General features: G+C 39.7%; 2 protein-coding genes across 3 annotated transcripts in view; both read right to left on the bottom strand.

Moving 5' to 3' along the window:
- LOC116320990 (nuclear factor 7, brain-like) overlaps window positions 1-26,870 on the bottom strand; it is a 1,074,516-nt gene that overhangs the window by 914,803 nt on the left and 132,843 nt on the right. The gene's annotated exons all lie outside the window — the stretch shown is intronic.
- Window positions 23,095-25,088, bottom strand: LOC120438380 (E-selectin-like). Its single transcript, XM_039608769.1, has 3 exons — window positions 24,770-25,088; window positions 24,596-24,684; window positions 23,095-24,512 (listed from the first exon to the last, which is right to left on the bottom strand). The coding sequence occupies exons 1-3, from the start codon at window positions 25,086-25,088 to the stop codon at window positions 24,387-24,389; spliced, it is 534 nt and encodes a 177-aa protein (XP_039464703.1). The 3' UTR covers window positions 23,095-24,386.

The following is a 26,870-nucleotide window of genomic DNA, read 5'->3' as shown; positions in this document are numbered from 1 at the left end:
TCTCTGAAACCTGAGTGGCTTCAACAAGAATTCTGAGACTTGTCTTTGACGCTTAAAATACTCAGGCTGCCACACCAGCAATCAATGCTCAATGGATGAGCGGAAGAAGGTCAGCAGCATTAGGTTTGAGTTTAGTGCTTCCTGAGGACCCTGTGGAAGTGCAGCCGCTGGGTCTTCTGGACGACTGCTGTGGTGTTGTCTGTCCAGGAGATGTCAGCAGAGATGAGGACACCAAGGAACTGGAAGGTGTGGCTCCTCTCCACACACTCACCGTTGATGTGTAGGGGGGCTAAGTCAGTGCTGTGCCTCCTGAAGTCAACAATGACCTCTTTGGTTTTCTTAGTGTTCAGTGCCAGCCTGGTGTTTTCTGAACACCAGGCTGCCAACTTCAGGACTTCTCTCTGTAGGCTTCCTTTCCTTTGAGATGAGTCCGACTTCTGTGGTGTCGTAAACAAACTCGATGATGAGGGGCTTGCTGTGGGTCAGACTGCAGTCGTGGACGTAGGGACATGGATGGATGGAGGGGGTTCAGCACACAGCCCTTTAGGAAACCGGTGCTCAATGTGTGGATGAGAAATGAGGGCCGAGTCTCACAGTCAGTCTCACACAGAGAGGGGCGAGGCTGAGTGTGACTAGTTTGGTGATGAGGATATCCGGGATGATTGTATTGAAAGTTGGGGGCGGGGGGGGGGGGGTTATCCTGTGATTAAAATCATAGCGCTATAATTCTGTTAGCCAAAGTCTGCAGACATACAGACCTTGGGCTCCTCCACTTTGACTGTGGTACTGCCTTAAGCCTTCATATCTGAGTAGGAACACTGGGATTGGATAATTTACAGTCATTAACTATAATATAAAGTTATAGCTTTTAAAATTGTTTTTCTTCATGTTTTTTTCAGTTGTAAAAATCACATTCAGTCCTTTTGAATTTGATTACATTTTTTTAAATCTCCAACTTGAACAAACAAAACAAACAAAAACCTGTGTAAAACTACCCCTACTTCTTTACTCAACTCATCAGCTGCTCTATTTACTACAACTTTGTCCGCTCCCCCAAAGTGACAGTCAAGTTAAAGTGATAGATGCAAGAACATACAGCATACATCATGATTGCTTCCAAGGAAGTGCAACTGCACTCCCTTGGAAGCGATGATCCAAATTTATATCAGGTAAGGTTTGGGGCTGTTATGGTCTTATTTATGGCTGTTTCAGTTATCAAACTGTATGAGTAGAAACAGGACATAAACAGTACAATGTTTTGTTGTCCACATTGACCTCTTCAAGCAGATCTCTGGGTCTCTTCACTTTCCATTTGTGTAAGTCAGCAGAGGTTGCTGTCACAATGAAACAGAACTATGGATCCTAATAACCTGCACACAGACAAAGTCTGTGAAGTGACTTTCACAGAAGGACAGTGTCTAAAGTGTTGAAAGAGACGCTGCAAAACAAAACAAGAGACCAGAGCCTATCAGAAAAACTAGTGAGTGGACCACTGATTAGGGCTGGGCCATATTATACCATTCACGGTAATACTGGTACAATGTTAGGCAGAGATAAGAAAATGAAATATCACAATAGAATATGGGTAAAATGCGCATACGCACATGGCCGAAAAAGCACAGCGGTAACGGAGAATGAGAAGGGAGAAAGCGGATTGTTGAGTGAAACGGATGAACCAGAATTGGTTTGTAAAAATGGTGGCACTTCAGTGATGTGGAACTGGTTTGGTGTTTGTCCGTCAGATACCCACCAAAGAACATTTTGTTTTTGTAGAACATGCAAGCGAGCCGTCGTTATTGCCATTGTTCTGGGAATCCATCCTACCTGAAAAAACATCCTACCCAATGTTTCTGCGCAGACGCGGCGCATGCGCACCACACCAACGCCGAATTAACTTCTTTTTCTTTCACCCATGCGGAATACTTCTTAAGGTTATGGTTATGGTTATGGTTAGGGGTAGGGTTAGGTTTAGTAGCAAGTCACTGTCAAATTATAATACGGGTAGGATGTTTTTAGTAGGAGTCACCTGTTTTGTCATTAAATACTCATAAACTGGGGGTAGGATGTTTTTTCAGAGTAGGATGGTTTCTCAGAACACCGTATTTGTCAGACTAAGGTGCTCATAAATCTGGGAGTAATGTGGGACCTAAACTCCATCCACTTCAGGTCCCAAAGTCAAACGAACACTGCAGCATCACTGAGAGTTAAAAACTGTCTAAATTCTTTCATCTTTAATAAATCGATCAGCTTTGCTGCTTTACCAGGTATAACTATGAAGTTTAACGTCCAGGCATGCGTGAAAACAGAATTTATTACATTTAACAGAGTTAGAAGTTAGCATGAAGTTAGCGGTTCTGAATGAGAAATTTCGGAAACAAATTCAAACGTACAGCTGTGCTGTAACTTCCAACATAAATGAAGACAGGAAACTAAACAGCAGTGACATTTGTAAAGTTACTGAAGTTGGGCTAGCTGGTTTATAATGATGTGCTACGTGATCGCTAGCGACACAGCTATGTTAGCATAACATAAACAGTGAATCTGGAGGAATCAACGCTAACACTTTTCCACTCGATAAAAGTTAACGTGAAGGTTCCTGATGGTTAGAGACAAATGCAATCGCATGGCAGGATGCTGCAAACTGACCAAACTTCAGTCAGGAGAACACCTGAGATAATCCATCCACAATATGAGGTTAGTCACTAATATACTGCAACAACATGGGAATAGAGCAGCTGTGATAGAATACAGCATTAATGAATCAATGGTACAGAAGTGGAGGAAGCAAGAAGAATGAGTTGAATAAAGTTTGATTTATCTGACTGCTTTGTTTCGCTTAATGTGCCTTATAATCCCGTGCACCTTATGGTCCGTAAAATACGTATTTGACTTTTTTATTTGGCACACTGCAGTTTAATGTTGCAAAGCACCTCTTTTTAACTTCAGTGGATATTATACATGGTTATGCTCAGGATATGTCGGCCCATTTCTACTGGAAATGCCTTTTGGTTAAACTTTCAGCAAAGAATTTGCATTTGCACTGTTTAATTATTATCTAGGTTTAATCCACATAAAAAAACAGCTGCTTGTTTAGGTGAAAATCAATGGATGGGGGATGTTTTTGGGGGCTAGTAAAGTTGTGGAGTTGTATTTTGTCTCACATCAATTATATCGTCAGTTATATCGTTATCGCAAATTTTAAACTATATATTGTGATAAATATTTTTGGCCATATCGCCCTGCTCTACCTCTGATTAAAATAATTTCTACCAACCTACAACTGAAGCTGAACAAATGAGCTGTTGGTGCAACTTTACACTTTTAAAAACCTGATAAACTTGCATGCTTCTATTTTTTTTCTTTTTATATGCACCTCTTGTTTTGTATTATTTTTTGTATACCTGCCTACATGGATGCATTGTTTTCAAACAAATAGCTGTTGTCCTCCCAATTCTTTCGATCTTTGGGCTGAAGGAAGGACAATACTCGGTGTATAAATGCTCAATCAACAATTACTTTATTACATACAATTCAACACTTTTGAGCATAAACCATCCAGATGGGGAGACATGCATGCAGAGGGTCACAGCAAATCTCAAACTGGTGGAGGGTTATTCAGACTCTTATAGCCTCTAGTGGCCCCCACCTAGTCATAAAAACCTAAACATTCACATTCTTTCTCTCTTACGGCGCCTAAGTTATGACCTCGGCTCCCTGTTTTGTCTCCCCCTGATGAGATGGGGCAGAAAACCTCTCCAGTATGTTCTGTTCTTTTCTGATCAGACCAATAAGGCAATGACTCTCTGAACACAGTATTTCTTATAACTCAGCAGTATAATGCATCATAAAACAATATCATTCATTCACAATAAATCAGCAGTCTAATGTAATACAAATCAGTTTAATAAATCTAATAGTTATCACCCCTTCAGGAGAATAATGTAAACTAAAACTACATAATAATTTAACAATCTTTAATTAGGGGTATAACATGGCATAAGATAATATAATAATCTCACAGTTTTCACAAGACACAAAAACATGAAAAAAAAACCCTTTAAAATATAACATGAAGAAAGCTGAAAACTACAAAAACAAAAGTAGAAAAACATGTCAACACAGGCGAAAATAAAAGTCAAAAACTAAGATTACAACAGTAACTATGGCAACACCAGTGCAAACCTTTCCCACCACCTGCTCTGCTTACTACAGATAAATTGACTGTCACTTTGTTCGCTTTCTCCAAAGTCAAAGTCAAGTTAGACAGTCTGATGTGAGGGCATCCAGCATACGTTTGAGGTGCACAATGCAAATTTATATCAGGTTGTTACAATTATCAAACATATAAGTATAAACAGGACATTACAATGTTTTTTTGTCCACCCTGACCTCCTCAGGCAGATCTCTGGCTCTCCTTACTTTCCTCTTTACCATTTATGTTGCTGTCAGAATCAAACAGAACTATGGATCCTATTAAACTGCACACAGACAAAGCCTGTGCGGTAACTTCCATGGAAGGACATTATCGAAAGTGCTGAAAAACACCCTGCAAAACAAAACAAGAGACCAGAGCCTATCAGGAAAACTAGTGAGTGGACCTCTGATTAAAGAATTTCTACCAAACTACAACTGAACAAATGAGCTGTTGGTGGAACTTTACACTCTGAAATATTGAAAGATTTAAAGGATGAGACAGCTCAGCACAGCATGTTATTAACTTCACACATGAAGTGGTTCAGTCCAGTCAGAATTCAGTTTTGCAGCCACCGTCCACATCCTGCTTCTTCGACTGGTCGTCACGGTAACTCTGGACCTTCCTCCAACGAATCCTGAAGTCTGTCAGTCCTTCTGACAGCATGAGGCCTGACAGCTGGACAAAATGTGCAGATGATGAAAAACATGAAGCATAGTTTGAACTTGTGTCAAGTTTGTGTTTGTGACTGAACTGCTGTGAAACCTGCTGCTGGATCTCTGTGCTGTGCATGTCTGCATCAGACTGAAGCTTCATTTTCACCACTGTTTGCTTTGTCACTGCTAAAAATGAACCACATATAAAAACAAAAACATTAGTGTTTTACATGATGACAGGATCTTACAGTGTTTGCATTCTGGACCTCACCTCTGAAACAGAAAAGAAAATGTCTGGTAGTACAGGAGCCATCAGCCCATTTCCCTGACTTTAAATCAAATGCTCCACAGTACTCAAGTGAAATGTAGTTATCGGGCTGACCAGACATCCAGTTAGTGAATGTTGAGGTTGTGTTGTCAGACCAGGAGGACCAGGGATCCCTGTAGAGACCAATCCACACATACTGAACCCCTGATCCATTCAAAGTGAGCGTGATGTTGGATTTCTCCTCTTTGCTTCTTATACTGGTCAGGTCTGTGTGGTATGTCCTGCAGTATGACTGAGCCGCTGACCAGGAGCGGCTCTCCTTCACTAAGATGTAACTTGAATTTTTGGCTGTAAAAGATTCAAAAAAGGATGAATTTGAAACACGTTATGAATCTCATGAAATTGTAGGGATACCTAGAGCAACAAATCTTTTTTCCTACCATTGTAACACAGGAAAGGGTAAGAAGATCCACAGGATCTATCATTCATCTGTGTTTGTCCCTCAAGAGCCACACAGTATTCATTTGCATTTACACAGTCTGGTTGGCCGTTAGCCCAGATCAAAAATTCATGTGTACTGCCAACATAAAAAAGTTTTCCCTCCATGGACCACTTCCAGCTGTAACGATCATTATAGAGACCTAACCAAGCAAAAGCATTAATGTTCTGTGCCATTGAGAAAAGCAGTTGGTTGATGTTGCTGTTGTAGATGGTGACCAAGTCAGTGAAGTGTTCTCTGCAGTAACTCTGAGCTTCAGTCCAGTTCATTCTCTGGTTCACAAAGTGGTATTCTCTGGAGTGGGGAGGAAGAGTGGAAAGTCCTCCTGAGAAAAATAAAAGAAAGGTTTAACATTTTTAACACATTTCTTGTTTTAACCTATTTGGGGGAAGTTCGTATTGCTCATCACTGCACGCCCTCAAACATCAAACTCATTTGAGTCTAATTGGTGGGAACAGTAACACATAGAAGAACATAACACATTGATCTATCTATCACTTGGACTTTCCTCATACAGAGAGATGAAAGAGGACAAAAATATACAGGTTGTGTTTAAATATTGTATTTTCCGCACTATAAGGCGCATTATCTAATTTTCTCAAAACTCGACTGTACACCTTATAATCCGGTGAACCTTATGTATGAATTCTGGTTTTGCTTACTGAACTTGAACCGATTTTATGTGGTACATGGCGCTCAAAAATCTGTCAAAAAATGTTTTAGTTTGACTTGGGAAAGTTAAAAAGCCGCACCGCTTGATGGATTGTCGGAGCATGACAGCTACCATAGTCAGGAGCCTCGCCGAGTAATCTGGGTCCAAAACTCTGTCCGCTTCAGGTCTCAAAGTCTCAAGACTTTAAGTAAATAGACTGCAGAGTCCTGGCCTGACGAGTTGGCTCTTCTGTGTTGTGCCATCCGCTTCGCCAGAGGTTGTTGGGTTTCCCCGATGTAAAAATATTGACAATCCTCCTGGCACTTAACAGTGTACTCTGTTTGTGCTGGCGGACCATATTAATATTATTGATGAAGGGACTGACCTCACAGTCCATATTTTTTCAGTGGGCTGATTTTAGCCATTATTGCAAATGTACTATTTATAATATTGGGGAAACCTGCAGTCAGCTGAGACGGAAGAAGTCACTTGGATGAGTGAAGAAATGTTTCTCCCACAAAACGCTACGTCCAAATGAACAGAATCAACTTTTGGGGATTACAGTAAATTCTTCATTGTTTTCATACATTGTTTTAAAAATGTTTATGTTTCAAAAAAGAAACAAAAACAATAACAACAAAAACTCTTTGTTAGAATTTGTGCATAGTGTTAGTGTAGAAACCTGTGAGCAACTGATAAAAGACAAGGACATTTCACTTTTACTCCATTGTTTTTTCTCAGAAAGACATAAGTCTTATGTTTGTGTTCAAATTGACCCCACAAATCAAAACCTTTCACAGATGACCAATATATAATTGAAATAAATGAATAAAATTAAATTATATTTTTAAGTAGCATATACTTACGATTCAAACAGATAAAGTTGATCAAAAAATAATAAGATGAACTATGTCAAATGGTAGCAAATGTTAGATGACCATATGTTATTTAAGTTAGCAGGATTGTTTGTTTTTTTTTAAATGAAGTTTACATCACTTAATTTGTTTAAAACCAGTGAGTATGTCTCTATTTCCATTATCTCGAACATATTAAGCAGTCCTTTACCTTTAGAGTCATACATTTAAAATCCTTACTCTCACACTCCATACTGCCATGAGAACAGGTTACTATTTAGACACTTTCCCCTATCCTCCTCCTTTGTCTAAGCCCAACAGGTGCCACCAGGATCGAGCTAGTCAACAGCACTGCTGGTGGTAACTGTTAACCCGGGCCACCAAATTTCATTCTTATCCATATATTTGATTTAGCAGTGATTTGATCTAAGGTGTCGATCATGATGTAACTCTCCCAAATAACATCAGTCTGTCTCTGTGTGTTTATAGGCTATATTTGAAATGTTTAAGATATTAATATTACTGACCTGAGAGCAGCAGGATGAGCAGGAAACAGGTTTCTTCCATTCTTTGTTTCTGTATAATAAATATAGTCATCATACCATAATTATTATCAAAGATGTTTATTTAAGGTTTCTTATCTCCAGTCTAATAAGTTACTTAATATATACTTTAATGTGCATATCCAAGAATAAATACTTAATAAATACTTAAATACTTTTTGAATATCTAAAATCTATTGTATCTTTAAAAATGATTTAAATCATGAATTATAAGTTTTAAGTTTTGTGATTAATAAAGTACTAATTTGTAACTCACCTGACAGCTTATCCTTTCCTCTGTTGACTGAAGCTGGCTTTTAAGAAGGTCTTTGTTTGATGTTCTCATATATTTTACTGTCAAATGAGGAAACCTGAAGGGAGTCAACTTTCTCTAGAAAGTGAAGACGTGTGGAGTTACAGGAATAAACCTGTCTCAATGAATACATGAATGCAATTATGCAAATGCTATAAACACACTTTTATCTAAACTACTATACTATTATTGTATGTTTTGAGCATTCATCAAGCGCAAAACCAGTTTACTGACTATCACCTTACCATCTCTTTCAAAATCTTACAAAAATCATGCTGTACATGAAAATGTTTCAATTTAATACTTCAAGCTGTATATGTAAATGTTTAATATATCTTCAAGTGGGCCTATCCATAATTTTCAAAAAGGTAACAAGTGGACTTGCAGATAAGTTCTATAAAACCTGTGGGCCAGCAGGTTTTGTGAGTCTATATAGTCATTAAATGTTTTGGTCGTGGCACCAAAGTAAACTTTAAACTTTTATTTACATGTTTCTATGACATATTGACCAACATGCATTTTATAATGCTCATGTTTCAAATAGTTTTATTGACAATAAAACAACATGAAGTTCTGAAAGTGGTGCCACTCCCAAAACTCAATATAGTGTTATTTTTGGTCCTGTGACCATGCATATGCTTCTTTAGCATAAGCAAGTTTACACAAAGGTGATTCAACTTCCCCAACATGCAAATCATTAGGAAAATCAGAGCAGACATGGGTGTTAGTAGCAAGAAGTGGGGAAGTCAGTTACACTTTAATTTTAATCACACATCTGTTTTACCTTTTACTTCACAAATATGTATTGTAGAATATTGTAGAATATTGAAAGCAGACAACCAATCTTTGTTAAGCAGGTGATCATTAGTGTTTCACAAACAAGGTGGTCAAAATTTCAGATGCATAACCACTGGAAGTTTCTACACTCAAGAAATGTTTGCTGTCACGCACACACAACTATGGGCACACTAAGGTTGGTCACATGGAATGTACATGGAGCTGACTCCAGAGAAAAGAGGTTAAAGATATTCAACCAGCTTAAAAAAATACAGGCAGATGTTGTTTTACTGCAAGAGACTCATAGGCTAGGCCTATCACAGCTACAGATGAATATAAACTATTATATTAATAATAAACTATTATTAATTATTAATATTAGCTTAAAAATTTTAATTTCACAGTACTCAACACAGTAATATATCTAGAGGGTATTTTTCTAATAATTAAATTATCTATACTTAATAAAAAAGCTATGAATTGTAAGTAAATATGGTCCAAATGGTGATGACCCCTCTTGTGTCATGTCAAAATTTTGAACATGGTAACAATCTGAGCAATTTCTAGCTAACCAGTTGAGAAGAAATAAAAAAAATGACTATAGTGTAAAACCCTAAATAAACAACACTTTACGGACTTTTACAAAACTATGTATTCAGATAACCCCATCAAAAACGAAACTGAACAGTTTAACAATAAATACATAAATTTATGTGATTTAGGTAATTTATCTAAGCTTCTTGTTTGTCTTGACATTTACGTCTTAAAAGACTGAACTGCCTACTCGTCTCTTTTTGTCTCCTTGAGTTTCCTCGTAGGATCCTTGTTTTATTTCAAGAGTTTGTTTGTAAGTTTTTTCCCACATACTTCATTGATTCCTCCTTACTCTCCTTTTTGGACTTTGTTGTTGAGGACTTTCACCAGCCTAAAACAGTTTTTTTTTTTTTTTTTTACTGAAGTCTGACATCCAGTGTCCTTGCATTTACGACCTCTCGTTCCACACTGCTACTAACTTGCACTTATCTATTATTAGCTTTTTAGTTATGATCCTTTCACAGAATGTATACTAATAAAGGTTTCATCACAGGCAGCAGAAATACTTTTATTATGCAAGTTTGTGTGTTTATTATTACTCAGACATGTCTTTTTAAAGGTCCAAAGCAGTTATGACTTTGATTTAATTCAGCTTTCTCTGCCTCCATCAGGTGGGCTTGTGATTTTTAAACTGTCTTTTAAATAGATGTAAATTTGTTGGAATTCTGACACTTAGCCAATAAATTCATATTAAGTGAGAAAGTAATGAAACTGTTTATTAGAGGGAAAGTGGGATTTGCTGACCCATATCCACCCATCTACGCTGTGGAGCATGTGAACAGATTCAAATTCCTGGGAGTCCACATCTCAGAGAATCTCACCTGAACGACCAACTGCTCCAAGCTGGTCAAGAAGGCTCACGAGCGCCTCTTCTTCCTGAGGACTCTGAGGAAGAACCACCCGTCCTCAGATCGCTGCGCCATCGAGAGCATCCTGCTCTGCCTTCGACCGGAAGGTGTTGCATTGAAAACTGCCCAGCGCATCGCCGGAGCACCACTTCCTGCCACACAAGACATCTAGAGGAAGCAGTGTCTGAAAAGGGCTGGGAAAATCCTCAAAGACCCCAGTCATGGAGTCACGTGGGACCGCCGAGGAAGATGGCCGCACAGAGGCACTCCTAAAGCCTGTTGATTAACGTTCTGGATTTGGAAACATACACTTCAGCTGTAGTCATAAAGTGGACGCCCCCTGCCGACTGTGAAGTTTTTCAAGAATTACCGCCTTTGAAAAATGGCAGGTAATAACAAAGCAAACTTTTTCAAGGGAGCTGCCACGAGGAGGAAGCAAGTTAGCATTAGCCTTGTTCCGGAGCCGCCCGAAAACACACCTGCATCTGATGCCGCCTCTCCAGCAGCAGCGGAGAAAGGTACGGGGAGCAAGAGCAAAAAGGACATTTTTGAGGAAATTAAGAAAATGAATGCTACTCTTCAGCTCGTAGCAAAAGATGTCACCACTATTAAAGAAGCAACTAAAGAACTAAAAGATTCAGTGGAAGATATAAAAGTGAGGTTAGGAGAGGCGGAACAACGTATATCGGACATGGAAGATGCCAGCGTGCTTACCGAGGCAAAAGTGGACAAATTTCAGAAAAGGTTGGAGGTGTTGTGGTCACGAGTGGAGGACCTTGAAAACCGTAGTAGGAGAAACAACGTACAGATTACTGGACTTAAAGAAGGCGTGGAGGAACCCGGGAAAGTGGACAAATATGTGACGGAGATTCTGGCCAAAGCACTTGAGCTTTCTGGAAGTGAATTTGAAATTGAATGTGCACATCGTTCCCCTGTACCAATGCCGGAATCTAACAAGCCTCCCAGGGCGATACATGTCCGCTTTCTACGTTCATCTGCTAGGGAGAAAGTACTACGGGTGGCCAGAGAGAAGCAGGGAATCGACTGGCAAGGCACCAAGCTTTCCTTCTTTGAAGATGTTACAAGAGAGCTGGCGGAGAAGAGGAAGGCATTCAACCCGGTGAAGAAGCGTCTCCAAGAGCTACAAGTGAAGCATAGGCTGGTGTATCCTGCAACGCTTATTTTTATGTGGAACGGACAAAAGAAAACATTCAAAGATGGAAAGGAGGCTGAGAAATTTCTGCAGGAGTCAACTTAGAGGAGTGTGGGACATAATGTAACAGATTGGAGAAGTGTATGTGAATTTAAAAAACAAGGTAACAAATAAACAATGGGTAGAATGGGGCTGCGGCAGCTGTGCTGCTGTCGGACAGTTAGCGTGTCTCACGGACCAAGGAAAGTTTAGTGACTCAAGCTAAAGTTAGTTAGGTTTGGGTAGGAGGGGAGGGAGGGGGCGCTTAGCAACGTTGTTCTGGGTTGTTATGCAATGAAGGGTGTTCGTTTTGTTCAGGTTTGTTTTTTTTAAGACAGCTAGCTTGATGGGACCAGATGGGTTTTGTAATATTTAGTGCCTATGTATATATTTGTGTTGTGTTGTAAAGCACACAGGCAGTGTCCTTACCCCATTTTTATTAGAAAGAGATGAACAGGTATACTAAAATAATATCGTGGAACGTAAAAGGATGTGGGGACCTAATTAAAAGGAGAAAGGTTCTAACATACTTAAAATCTAAAAACATAGATATATTCAGAAATCCCACATTGCTGGAGAAGAAGAGGCAAAAAAGTTTAAACGAGACTGGGTGGGCTCCGCTTTTCATAGTTCATATTTAAGTAAACAAAATGGTGTTTTGATCCTTATTAATAAAAAATTAAGCTTCGTGTTGCTGAAAAAATCTAATGATAAAGAAGGACACATTATATGCTTGGAAGCCTTAATCAATGAGGTTCAAACGGTTTTGTGTAATATCTATGCACCTAATAAAGAAGAGCCAGATTTTTTTCACTGAATTAACAAGATAATAGGTGATCGTGAGGGGCAGGTAATATTGACCGGAGATTTCAACCAGGTGATGGATGGGATAATTGATAAGAGCAAACCCAGGGGTAGGTCTACACCCAGGGAAAGAGAGGCTATTCAATTACTGACGGAGGATCTTTGTCTAGTAGACATTTGGAGGTTAGTTAATCCTAGTTCAAGGGATTATACATTTTACTCCAATTGTCATAAAACATATTCAAGGATAGATTTCGCCTTAATACCAAAGTCTTTGGTCGATTCAGTTGTAGACTGTGAGATTGGTGCCATTGCCATTAGTGATCATGCCACAGTAGAGTTGCAAATTGATTTAAACACAGATAGAACAAAGAGGGGTCGCTGGAGGCTTAACACGATGTTGTTGCAAAACAAAAGTTTTAGTGAGGAGTTAACAAAGGATCTTAAAAATTTTTTCGAAATCAATATGGGTTCCACAGATAAAGTAGCCACAGTTTGGGAAGTGTCTAAAGCATATATAAGAGGAAAGATAATTGCATATGCGACAAAAGTTAAGAAAAGTGATCTAGAACGGGAAAAAACTTTAAGAAATACGAGAATTGGAGAAGGATTTAGCGAGACAATACTCAAATTATAAATACCAGACTATCTGTAAATTAAAATACCAGCTGAATGACATTTATAACAAAAAGGCGGAATATGCCTTATTTAGGCTTAAAACAAAATTTTATGAAGGTGGTGAAAAGAATGGTAGACTATTAGCAAGGCAACTGAAGCAGCAAGATAATTTAAATAATATATCTATAATTAAGAAAGACAGCCAAGTGGTAACCTCATCAAAAGAAATAAATTCAATTTGTATACTTCTCCTGGTGCACTTAATGAGGAGGAGGTGAAGACATTTTTTTCAGGTCTACAATTACCTACTCTTTCTGATGAACAGAAAACAAGACTGGATGCGCCTATAAATGAAGAAGAGGTCAGAGCTGCGATCTCATCAATGAAAAATGGGAAATCGCCAGGCTTGGATGGCTTCACGATTGAGCATTATAAGAAATATATTGATATTTTAGCTCCAGTCTTGCATAAAGTTTATCTTGAGGCACTAGAAATAGGCTCCTTACCGAGTACATTTAACCTCCTAGGACCTGCCGTCCACATGTGGACATCACATTTTTGGTTATTTAGACCAAAATACTCAATTTTACTCTACATGGGCCTGATATCCACTCACGAGGACATTATACTGCTACTGTTCTATCAAAATTTTAAATGAATATCCTCATTTGTGGCTCTCATTTTTCTTAAAAATAAAAATAAGGTAAAAAAAAAAATCTGGAAATTCTTTGTTTTTACATTCATCGGGCCCCAATATGCCCAAATATCAAAGAGAAATTAAAAATGCATGCCATGGAAGACTTCGGGTCTTAGGAGGTTAATGATGCAGTGATCTCCCTTATTCCTAAAAAGGATAGAGATATATCAGACCCAGCAAATTACCGGCCAGTAAGCCTTTTAGGAGTCGATTGCAAAATTTTGACAAAGGTTTTGGCCTTCCGCTTAGATCAAATATTACCAGATATCATCAATGGTGATCGGGTTGGTTTTATTAACGATAGGTCTTCAGGTGATAACATTAGAAGACTTCTTCATCTCATGCACAAAAGCAAATCTAGTCTAGCCCCGGTTGCGGCCTTCTCGCTTGATGCCGAGAAGGCTTTTGACCGGGTAGAATGGGGCTTCCTTATTACAACCCATGCAAGGTTTGGGTTTGGGCCTGGATTTTGTAACTGGGTCAAAACTGTATATTCAAGTCCAAGGGCAGCAGTTTTGACAAATGGATTGGTGTCAGAGTTTTTCCATCTCACTCACGGGAACCGGCAGGGGTGTTCTTTGTCCCCACTGCTCTTCACAATATTTCTGGAACCACTGGCCTTAGCTATTCGAGCTAACAGGGATATCAGAGGTGTTCATGCAGGGGGTATGGAGCACAAGTTATTTCTATATGCTGATGACATCTTAGCAGTATTAATGGATCCCATACAGTCTCTACCAGCGCTACTCAAATGCGTTGAGTCATTATCAAATCAAATCAAATCAAATCAAATCACTTTTATTGTCACGTCACATGTGCAGGTACACTGGTACAGTACATGTGAGTGAAATTCTTGTGTGCGAGCTTCACAAGCAACAGAGGTGTGCAAAAATACAATAACATGAAACAAGCAAAATATAAGGATGGCTAAATCTGAGAGTAATAAATATATGTACAATATAAGAGTGTATGCATTACTGGATGTGTATACTAAATATGTTTTTCTACGTGTGTGTGTGTGTGTGTGTGTGTGTGTGTATACATATTTTACAGATTAAATAGAGTAAACAATAAAATAAAATATGTAAAATATACAGAGGTTGGTAGTTGGACATGTGCAAAACAGTGGCATTAATGTACAGTGTGGAGTGCATAATGTTGAAGTTCCAGTAGTGAGGGTGAGGTGTCTATGACGTGTTCACCAGTCTGATGGCCTGATGGAAAAAGCTGTCTCTCAGTCTGCTGGTTCGGGACCGGATGCTGCAGAACCTCCTTCCTGATGGAAGTAGTCTGAACAGTTTATGGCTGGGGTGACTGGAGTCCTTGATGATCCTCCCCGCTTTCCTCAGGCACCGCTTCCTGTAGATGACCTGGAGGGAGGGAAGCTCACCTCCAATTATCCGTTCAGAGCACCGCACTACTCTCTGGAGAGCTTTGCGGTTGTAAGCAGTGCTGTTGCCATACCAGGTGGTGTTGCATCCAGTGAGGATGCTCTCAGTGGCACAGCAATAGAAGGTCCTGAGGATGTGGGGGCTCATGCCGAATCTTTTCAGTCTCCTGAGAAAGAAGAGGCGCTGTTGCGCCTTCTTCACTGTTTTGTTTATGTGTCCTGACCACGTAAGATCCTCAGCCAGATGTAAACCAAGGAACCAGAAGCTGCTCACTTTCTCCACAGCAGCGCCATTGATGGTGATGGGGGTGTGTACTTCTCTGCACCTCCGGAAGTCCACTATCAACTCCTTTGTCTTTGCGACGTTGAGGGTGAGATGGTTGTCTTGTCACCAGTGGGTCAGGGCGCTGACGTCCTCCATGTAGGCCCGTCTCATCACCGTTGGTGATAAGACCCACCACTGTAGTGGTTGTCAAGGTTGTCAGGTTATAAGATAAATTGGTACAAATTGGAAGGCATGCCACTATCAGCATCATGTCATTCTAGATGCATTACTCCATTCAATTTTAAGTATTTACCTTCAGGTATGAAGTATTTAGGAATATTATTAAACCCCAAACTGGAGGATATTATGCTTTCAAATATGGAACCTCTCCTCCTAAAGATGAAAACAAATCTGGATAAATGGGATAAATCTTACACTATGGGGTAAAATTAATGTGATTAAAAAAATGGTGGCCCCGCAGTTCAATTATGTTTCCATGATGTTACCTGTAAGAATTCCTTTACACATATTTAGTCAATTTGAGAAGCTAATTAAAGATTTTTTGTGGAATAACAACAAGCCAAGAGTGAATATAAAGAAAATGTGGGCCGCTAAAGACATTGGGTGAATGGCCCTCCCAAATGTGAAGTTGTATAATTTAGCATTTGAAATGTCAAGACTGGCCAAGTACTGGACAGGATCGGACTCTGAGCTGAGCTGGATGAAGATCGAAGAGGAACTAGTGAGCCCTTTTACACCCTTGGATGTTCTCTCACAGGGCTCAGCTATTAATGGACAAGACTTTCATGATAACACAGTGCTTGGGTATTCTAAGGCTGTCTGGATAGAGGTCCACAAGATGTGTTTTCTGTTCATCAGAAAGAGTAGGTTTTATGTCATTCGCTGAAATAACCCAAAAATATGGTTTGATAAGAGAAAATAATTTTTGGAAATATTTACAAATAAGGGATTGTATTACCAAAGGAAAATTTACTCAAAGCACAAATACGGTGGTGGAGTTTTTAGAATTGTCCAGTACAGCACATAGAGCAGCTGTTTTCTACAAATGTTTAACAATCTAAAAAAAGAGATATGTGAAAACTTGAGGATTATATGGCAGAGAGATTTGAGTTGTGCAATTTTTAAAGAAGATTGGTGTAGAATTCTGTCATTCTCTGATAAATATATAAGAGAGGCCAGGGGTAAATTTACTCAGTACAAATTAATACACCGATGGTACTTCACTCCTTCTAAACTTTATAGAATGGGAATCAGTCCCAATAATATATGCTGGAAATGTAGCTCAGATCCAGGGACATTTATGCATGCTATTTGGGAATGTGGGAAAGTTTATCCCTTTTGGCAAAAAGTATTGGACAAAATAGGAAGGTGGATTGGTTTGATAAAACCCTTCTCACCAAGACTGCTTATTAGGGGATCGGTCTGTGTTACCTGGGGTTTCAAAATATGATTTTGTGGTTATAAAGGTGGGGGTGATTGCAGCAGCCCGAGTTATTCTCAGTTTATGGAAGGAACCATCTCCTCCAGAATATAATAGGTGGAAAGAAAATATGCTGAAAATGGTGTCGTATGAAAAATACTTGGCTAGGATTAATGATGATAGGAAGGGTTTTGACAAATCATGGGGACGTGTTTTTGGCTGAGATTGTTGGAATTTATTTTGTCTTACGTCACAATTGACAGTGATAGTGGACATCATCATCACTATTCCGCATGTGCAGGGGTTTTCTTCTTCTTCTGATCGTTTAATGGCAGTTTACTCCCCAGTGTTCGAGGATACTGCCACCTGCTGACTGAGCGAATGAACCCTATTGTAAACTGAATTAGCGTCATTACAAACGTGCGTTAATTTTGATTTAGTGATAGTCGAGTGTGTTTATGCTTGTCTGTGTGGAGAGGATTGATTGGAACAGTGATGATGGTGTCCGCTATCACTGTCAGTTGTCAGTAAACACTTCATCTGGCTGATGAATCTTCACGTGACATGTTACAATGTCTGTATTATTAACTCTGTAATTAGGCACCATTCTTCTTATTTTACGGCGCTGTTGTTCAATCGGGGAAGGCTCTGTGTTGAGGAGAAAAGCATGAATTTGTTTGTATACAGATTATCCATTGTTTAAATGTGCCGGTAGTCGAAAAGGAGGCAGAGCTGTTGAGAAATGCTAGGCGTTAACTGGGCGCTAACCGTATCATTCAAATATATTGAATGTCGGAATGTTGGCAAAGAGAGGAAATGACGTAAGATTTGCGCATGCAGGGTACCGATCGGGTTTCCGGTACGGATCGGGTGGCGACAAGGGCCTGTCACAGTGGCTGTGTCCCAATTCAGCGACCGCACGCTCCGGAGTATGCACTTCAAAAGTAAGTACTGAATATTGTGTCACTTATTCGTGTGCGAATGTTTAATAATGAAGAACATTAAAACATTACTGTTGGCCACATGTGACATTAGCGATGTTTGTACTAACTTGGTTTTAAAGCCTTTACTTTAAAATATGCGCCATCCAATAGTTGACCTTAATCTTACAGAGAATGTGATGATTTGATGGATAATTAAAGTCAGTCATATATCCACACACACAACAAGCTGAGAGTCAGTGAATGCTCAGGACTTTGCTGACTCAGGACTTTGTGGACTGGTGCCAGCTGAACTACCTCCAGATCAATGCCAGTAAAACCAAGGAGCTGGTGGTAGACTTCCGCAGGCACAAACATCCTCCACTGCAACCACTGAACATCCAAGGTATGGACATTGAGGCTGTGGACAGCTACAGGTACCTTGGTGTTCATCTGAACAGCAAACTGGACTGGACTCATAACTCAGACGCCCTCTACAGGAAAGGGCAGAGCAGGCTGTACCTGCTGCGGAGACTCAGGTCGTTTGGAGTGGAGGGACCACTCCTGAAGACCTTCTATGACTCTGTGGTGGCCTCAGCCATCTTTTATGGTGTGGTCTGCTGGGGCGGCAGCATCTCTGCTGGGGACAGGAAGAGACTGAACAGGCTGATCCGCAGGGCCAGCTCTGTTCTAGGATGCCCTCTGGACCCAGTGGAGGTGGTGAGTGACAGGAGAATGGTGGCTAAGCTGTCATCCCTGTTGGACAACATCTCCCACCCCATGCAGGAGACTCTGACAGCACTGAGCAGCTCCTTCAGTGGGAGACTGCACGGCACCCACGGTGTGGGACGGAGAGATTTCGCAGGTCTTTCCTCCCACTGCTGTCAGACTCCACAACAAAGACTTTAACTGATCAAACACACACATCCACAAATGTGCAATAACACTAATGTGCAATAATCTTTTCTGGCATCATTGTATTTTTACTCAGTTGTATATAGCATTTGTATTCTATTTTTATCTTATTGTATATTTTATTCTATTTTATTCTACTGTATATAGTATTTTATTTCATTCTATTCTGTACAGTTCTGTACTGTATTTATTCTTATTGTATTCTATTTTTTGCTTCATAACTTTTGCACTGTCCACTTCCTGCTGTGACAAAACAAATTTCCCACGTGTGGGACTAATAAAAGTTATCTTATCTTATGCTGCTCGGTTTGCAGTCCTGAATATGACGGCACAAGCAGGATTCACTGCACTGTTAATGTTAGCTATGTTATATTGCTGCCTCTGTCTGGTGGTGTCGAGCCAAACGGACTTTAACGTGTGTTTGAACGAGCTCACGGTTCACTCGTTAAGCTGAAAGAAAGATGCTTTAATCACAGGAGTCACACATGTGTCCACTGGACCATCTGGGAACTCTTCTTGTTTAGCACTCGTAATAACACAAACACTAAATCCTTCTCTTGTGCTGTTTTGTAGCAGTGTGTACACCTGAGACTGTCACCTGTCTGTCTGTCCTGCACTCTCTCTCTGTTTCTTTCTCTCTGATTGTGGAATAAAAGTATGAACATGTGTTTATAAGTTACACTTGTGTTTGAATCCTGCAGCTTATCACACATTTGATTTCCATGTGTGACAACTGCAAGTGTCCAGAGTGAGGACAGACTGAGGGACCCACTGCTGCACATCATCTGTGAGGCTTTGCACCCCTGATGATCCACCAGGACAAACTCAGCAGTGTGTGAGGAAGAGGAGGAGGAAGAGCCAGCAGCAGCTGACAGATGGATAGAATAGACAGACTGTTCCCTGTTTGTGAAGGACTGCTAGGAAAGTTTAACATAACTAATTGTCTGTCCTGAATCAGTCTTATTAGGTAATGTTCAAATAATGTTATCATCCCAGTGTTTTCAGTGTGGGAGAAAGTACTCAGGGCCTTCAAGTTACACACTATGAAAGGCAGCAACAAGTTTAATATTCAGAAACCTAAAGTATGTATCAGCAGCAGAATGGAGCTAAAAATAAATGTTTGTTTCAGTTCTATGAAGCTTTGAGTATTTTGGATTAGTAGCACTGCTGTGTTTGTTGCATCATATTGCTGTAATTGTTTATATGCTTTATATATTCTGAGGTAAGTTGATCTATAGTGTTACATCATATTCTATAAGGATGTTATGTGTTTGTAGACTTTCTGCCCAGTTTGACCCATTTAGCAGAAGTCAGCCTGTTTAAGGCTCTGATATCTATTCTGTATGACTTAAAGCAGTTATGACATGGTCTGATTTTCTCACCCAATAAAGGAATATTTCATATATCAGTCTGATCTTCATTCTATCAGAAACAGTTATCACAGCTCGTACATTTTCTTTTTACACATATATATAAGCATTGAGCCAAATTTAGTAATGCCAACATATTGAAAGAACAATGTTTGTCTCTTATATATAATACATCTGTATATACACTGTCAGAGATACTTGTCTTTGAGTGAAGATTTAAGGTGATAGGAAATATAAATAACTGCAACTTGAATCTTTGACCCAGAGTTCAAGCTCACTGCTGTAATATATCCTGTAATATATATATATATATATATATATATATATATATAATCTGACAATACATATAATATTGTCCATGTTATATTAACATTACCAAAGTGAGATGACTTTAGTCTCATGAACAACATTAGCTAATTGTTATTTACTAGCTAATCTTAAAATGACTGTTCAGTACAGAAATGAAGCCCAACTATCATGTTTTACAGTCCCGTGGTCTCAACTAATCAAAGTGATGTCATGAAAAAAATGAATGACCAACAAAACATTTTGTCTCCTTCATTTATGTCACACAAAGCTGTATGAAACGTTTCTCGCGATTAGTATCATGGTTGCTAGGCAACCTGAGCAGCACGACGAAGGCTAGACCGTCCCAGTTCACAAGCCTCTCAGGTCCGCACTTCTCGTACATAGTACGCAGCGTACGTAGCACGCGAACTGCACCTACTCCGGAGCGTGCGGTCGCTGAATTGGGATACAGCCAGTATGTGTACTTGTGCATACTTGCGTTCTCGTGTACTCGTGATACGTCATCAGTCAGAGACCAAGGACTGTTCCAATTCAAAGTACGCATCAAGCTGAGAAGGCGAAAAAGTCCCGGATGTGTTCTTGCTCTGACTGTTTTATTGAGCATGCATCGGTGGTGACTTGTGTGGACTTCGTACAGCTAAATATCCCAGAATGCATTTCGTGCAAAACCCGAACGTGGCAATGGCGGAGGAGCGCGCCTAAAAACTTTAAAATATTATTCTTTCTGGGTCACAAAATAAAGTTTTAAGTTATTTTCATGCGAGAATGTGGCTTTGTAAGCTTCAAATATCTGCTCACTTTATCAAGATATCATATATATCCAAACGTGCGCCAACGTTTTCAGAGACGTCTGTTACCCACCGGCTCCATACTAGACCGGGAGGTTGAGGATCACTAGAGCCAGCGAGAATAGCGGACTCCCGGCACATCGTTTTGAACCCCCCCGCAGTCTTTCGCTACTCAGGTTAAACATGATATTTAAGTCTCTTAGTTGACTTCCAAATGTTAATGTTTGGTTTATTTCAGTGTTTTATTTGTTCCTGAGTAAATTGGTTTGGCTGAGATTAAAGTTAAGCTTTATAACATATTAATCACAGTTAAATTAAGAGGGGACGACAGTAAAAACTCCGGACCTGTGACATCATCAAATACGCTGGTGTCCCAATTGTACAAATCACAAGTCCGTGTGTGCGTTCTCGGCAAGTCCGGACTCGCCGAGTACGCGAGTACAGACTCGCGTACTTGAGAACTGAGAAAGGGCCATGGACTGAATATAAACCCCCACAACCACCTATAACTGAACACACACACAATGGACAAAAACAAACAAATGGCCGACTGTATCCTCATACACACAATAATAACATGGACTTAACCACCACTTACAACTACTGACACTTTATATAACTACTGTATAATTTATCCATATATCTCACTATATATCTCACTGAGCTCAACTGAGCTCAACTGCATTACTGTAAAAACATACTGTACAATACAATAATTATAGTTCTACAACTGTTTATTAAACTCGCAGTTGTATAATCTGTTGTGGCTTTTCATATTTATAACCATACATATAACCTGTTCATAGCCTGTAGCTTGTACATTCACTACAGTTATAGCCTGTATATACTTTTAGTTACAGTATATTCATAACACCTTCATACCATCCACATTTGTAACATCATATCTGTAAAATCATATCTATAATAGATCCATATTCTGTAATATACCTCTATTACCGCTAAAGCACTTCCGGATGGATGCAGACTGCATTTCGTTGCCTTGTACTTGTGACATGTGCAATGACAATAAAGTTGAATTCTATTCTATTCCATTCTATTCTATTATTATGACATTTAAGCTGAATATAAGCTGGCATAGTGTTAACTTTTAAGCAGCTGCTGTTGTTTAGCTGTCTCTTGTTAGCTGTCCAGAGACATCCAGAGATCATCTTCCTCAAAGTAAACAATTTGAAATGGGGAAAGCTGCTTAAAGCTGCCTAAAGCTACTTCCGTGCAACTGATATAACGTGCGGTAAGGTAAAGACAGCATCAACCGTCTGTTTGGGAAAAATAGTAACGCGACCGCACCGCATTTTCTTGTTAGTAACAGTAACGGTGTTGTAACGATAGAAAAAGTCATTAGATTACTCGTTACTGAAAAAAGTAACGCCATTACTTGTATCTTGTTATTCCCATCACTGATAATAAGTTATATATTAAAGACAATCCCACATAGGAGACAGGTCTGGCCCGGATCTGGTGTCAAGCCAGCACTGCTGGTTGACTGGTGTCATGGCAGAGTGTATGTCAACCAGATTTGGGCCAGGTCTGGCAATGATGCCACTATTTATGTTCCTATTTCCTTAATTTAGTTAGAAGACTCAAATGCCATGTTGCAATACTATACTGCTATGGTAGCCAACGTTTCAAATGCAGGTTTGACAGGTCTGTAAGTGTACACTTTATCCAAAACCTAGTGAGGGTTTACTCATGTTTCCCCACTGGGTGGCTTTAGCTCAGGAGGTAGTGCAAGTCACCTACTGAAGGCTAGTGGTTCAATCCCTGGCTCTTCCAGTCTGTATGTCAAGCGTGTGAAAGTGTATGAATGTAGTTAGAAAGCACTCAGTTTAGAGAAAGTGTGTGTGATTGAGTGAATATGACATGTCGTAAAGAGCACGTTGAGTAATCCGGCAGAGTAGAAACGCGCTATGTAAGAGTCAGTCCATTCACTGTCTGAACACAGTTTGGTCTTACTTTACTACTACTTTGCTTTTGCACTGTTATGCACATGTTATTATTGCTTGATTCCTGTTTCCACTACAGCTGCTCTTTTTTTAGATGGTAGAAATCACATTCAGGCCTTTTACATTTAAATGCCTCTGATTTTAAAATCGACCTAAAACTTACACAAAGAGAAAAAAAACTACAGAATCAAAACTTTTGTGTCAGACTAGTTTATTTTCATGGGTCTGTAGCAATGTCACCTGATTCATCACAGAGTAAAAACCGACAAAGGACTCATTCATTTAACAACGTATAAGCTCAAAGTACCTACACCACACCTTAGGTTAAAAAGAAAAACATGTCAGGGCTCCAGTTCTTATTTTCATGACCCATGAGTATAGAAAAATAAAAACTACAAAAACAAAAGTAGGCAAACATGTTAACACAGAGGAAAATATAACTCTTGGCAACACTAGTGCAAACGTTATCTATCTTGAATTACTAGAGTTAGGTCTCTGTGACTATAATATGAGATAATGCGAGTTTGGGATGGTATGGTCTGTTGGGATAAGGCTAATATCTCATAATTAGCATCACATATTTGTGTTTTGTCCTTTGTTGTACACGGTGTATTGTAGAGAGCTTTGATTACTGTTACACTGATGCTAGCAGACATTACAGGGACAGACCCCTTCACATGAATGCGGATGGGGGCTATGATACATACAAGACAACAGGGCCATGAATCAGCCCCCTTTTCAACTCTATGGGGCTGACAAGAGGTAGTTGCCACAGTAACAGGAGTGTTGCCTGCAGAAGGCTGATATTCATATAAGGAGATGTCCAAAGAGGTGCAAAAGAAGAAATGTGAGCCGATATCAGACTAAAGCCCACCCTCAATGCTTTCTATCAATCATGTCAACATTCTGTTTCTGTGACCCACAATAAAAAGGTTTTACTGCCTGGGGCACTCTTTGTTTGAGTTTGGGTCTCCTGAGTGAGCAAAGAGACATAGCGGCCATTTTTTAACATGAATGAAAATGCATGTTGAGCATATTTGTGTTTCTCTCTCTCAACAGGTCCCATTTATGGCTGTTACAGTTATCAAACAGTAGAAGTAGAAACAGAACATAAACAGTACAATGTTTTCTTGTCCACCCTGACCTCCTCAAGCAGATCTCTGGCTCTCCTCACTTTCCTCTTTACCATTTGTGTAAGTCAGCAGAGGTTGCCATCAGAATGCAACAGAACTATGGATCCTAATAAATGCACACAGACAAAGCCTGTGCAGTGACTTACATGGAGGGACGTTATCGAAGGTGCTGAAAGACATCCCGCAAAACAAAACAAGAGACTAGAGCCTATCAGGAAAACTAGTGAGTGGACCTCTGATTAAAGAATTTCTACCAAACTACAACTGCAGATGAACAAAGGAGCTGTTGGTGGAACTTTACACTCTGAAATATTGAAAGATTTAAAGGATGAGACAGCTCAGCACAGCATGTTATTAACTTCACACATGAAGTGGTTCAGTCCAGTCAGACTTCAGTTTTGCAGTCACCGTCCACATCCTGCTTCTTCGACTGGTCGTCACGGTAACTCTGGACTTTCCTCCAACGAATCCTGAAGTCTGTCAGTCCTTCTGACAGCATGAGGCCTGACAGCTGGACAAAATGTGCAGATGATGAAAAACATGAAGCATAGTTTGAACTTGTGTCAAGTTTGTGTTTGTGACTGAACTGCTGACCTGCTGTGAAACCTGCTGCTGGATCTCTGTGCTGTGCATGTCTGCCTCTGACTGAAGCTTCATTTTCACCACTGTTTGCTTTGTCACTGCTAAAAATGAACCACATATAACAACACAAACATTAGTGTTTTACATGATGACAGGATCTTATAGTGTTTGCATTCTGGACCTCACCTGTGAAACAGAAAATATAGGCTTTCTCATTACAGGCGGAATCAGACCATTTCCCTGACATAAAATACATTGTTACACAGTACTGAGCTGAATTGTAGTTATTAGGCTGAGAAGGCTCCCAGTTAGTGAATGTGGAGGTTGTGTTGTCAGACCAGAAGGCCCAGTGATCCCTGTAGAGGCCAATCCACACATACTGAACCCCTGATCCATTCAAAGTGAGCGTGATGTTGGATGTCTCCTCTTTGCTTCTTATACTGGTCAGGTCTGTGTGGTATGTCCTGCAGTACGACTGAGCCTCTGACCAGGAGCGGCTCTCCATCACTAAGATGTAACTTGTACTGCTGGCTGTGAAAGGTTCAAAAGAGGATGAATTTTGAAACACATGCAGTCTTATAAAATTGTACAGATACTTAGGGCAACAAATCTTTTTTCCTACCATTGTAACACAGGAAAGGGTAAGAATCTCCACAGGGTCTATCATCCATCTGTGTTTGTCCCTGAAGAGCCACACAGTATTCATTTGCATTTACACAGTCTGGTTGGCCGTTAGCCCAGATCAGAAATTCATGTGTGCTGCCAACATAAAACAGTTTTCCCTCCATGGACCACTTCCAGCTGTAACGATCATCATAGAGCCCTATCCAAGCATACGTATCAATGTTTGGTGACATTGAGAGAAGAAGTTGGTTGATGTTGCTGTTGTAGATAGTGACCAAGTCAGTGAAGTGTTCTCTGCAGTAACTCTGAGCTTCAGTCCAGGTCATCAACTGGTTCACAAATTGGTATTCTCTGGAGTGGGGAGGAAGAGTGGAAAGTCCTCCTGAGAAAAATAGGTTTTTTTGTGGAAACTGGGCGGTTAGACGAATCACTGAAAAAGACAACTTTACAAAAATAAAAATTAAAACCATTTAAATAGTCATACTATACAGAGGATAACATGAGGTCAGAAGCATCAAAGTATAATTTGGCGTATAATTTTCAGGTATATCAGGAATTTTATTCCTTAGATTTCTAAACAAATATCGGATTTTCATTTATTTATTTATTTTACATTTTGAAAGCAGGGTTGTTACTTTTCATTCAACACATTTGGGGGAAGTCTGTATTTCATATTACTGCATGCTGTCAAACATAAAACTTATTTTAGTCCAGTTGGAGGGAATAAAAACACATAAAAGAAAGCGAAGCTGGAGAATCCACCACCTGGACTTTTTCCATATAAAGAGATGAAAGAAGCTATCATGTTTGCTGCGTGGTAGGCAGAGATTGGACACAAATGCAGAACACAGAGAGATGAACTAAACGTGGAAAAACTTGAATACAGAAACAAAAAAATGAAGTATAATAACTAGAGCAAACAAACTAATGAGTCAGGAAACTGGAAAACAAGAAAAAAAAATCTAGGAACTACGGAAATAAAAACACAGAAGAAACACACAACACTAGAGAGGTACAACAGGACAACTAACACAGTGAAACAGAAGACTTGAATATACATGTAGGACAATGAAAGGATGGGGAACAGGTGGCAACACAGCTGGGACAAATCAGACATAACAAGATTAAGGAATTAAAGCCGAAGACATTGACAAAGGACAAAGACTATCAAAGCACGACACATACGCAAAGACACAGCTTCTCTCTGAGACATGACTGACTATGGAACAGAGGGAACATGGAGACAAGGGTAATTAGACATGGGCCATGGGACCAGGACAGGCACAGAGAAAACATGGGAACAGACTAAACACAGACTAAGAAAAACACAAAGGGTCAAAGAACTAAAATCACACTAAAAGATAACCAAAACCAGGAATAACGATCTGAAACACAAATCGTGGGTTGGAGACCCAGTACCGTAACACGGGCAAAAACATACAGTTTATGTTTAAATATATGTTGCAAAAGAAAATAGTATAGTTTTAATTCTACTGTCACGGCGGGGTATACCGGTGTGGTAAAGCAGTGGACCCAAATGCAGACAGTGAAGGAGAAGGAGTGGAGACTTGAACCAAAAGCGAGCCGTTTTATTAAGGCTGATAGACATGAACAAAGGCAAAAACAAGAGTGACAACTAACCTGGAACTCATACTGGGAAAAC

This window comes from Oreochromis aureus, linkage group 3 (genome assembly GCF_013358895.1).
Source record: "Oreochromis aureus strain Israel breed Guangdong linkage group 3, ZZ_aureus, whole genome shotgun sequence".
In the NCBI taxonomy this organism is placed as follows: Eukaryota; Metazoa; Chordata; class Actinopteri; order Cichliformes; family Cichlidae; genus Oreochromis; species Oreochromis aureus.
The sequence above is the reverse complement of the archived record's forward strand: the minus strand, read 5'-3'. Positions and strand labels throughout refer to the sequence as shown.

Excerpts from the sequence above, each read along its gene's own strand:
- LOC120438380 (XM_039608769.1), bottom strand. The coding sequence starts at position 25,088 with ATGGAGAGCCGCTCCTGGTCAGAGGCTCAGTCGTACTGCAGGACATAC. Across the intron at positions 24,685-24,769 it reads CTATATTTTCTGTTTCACAG|CAGTGACAAAGCAAACAGTG; the intron begins GTGAGGTCCAGA and ends GTTCATTTTTAG. Across the intron at positions 24,513-24,595 it reads AGCAGCAGGTTTCACAGCAG|CTGTCAGGCCTCATGCTGTC; the intron begins GTCAGCAGTTCA and ends CATTTTGTCCAG.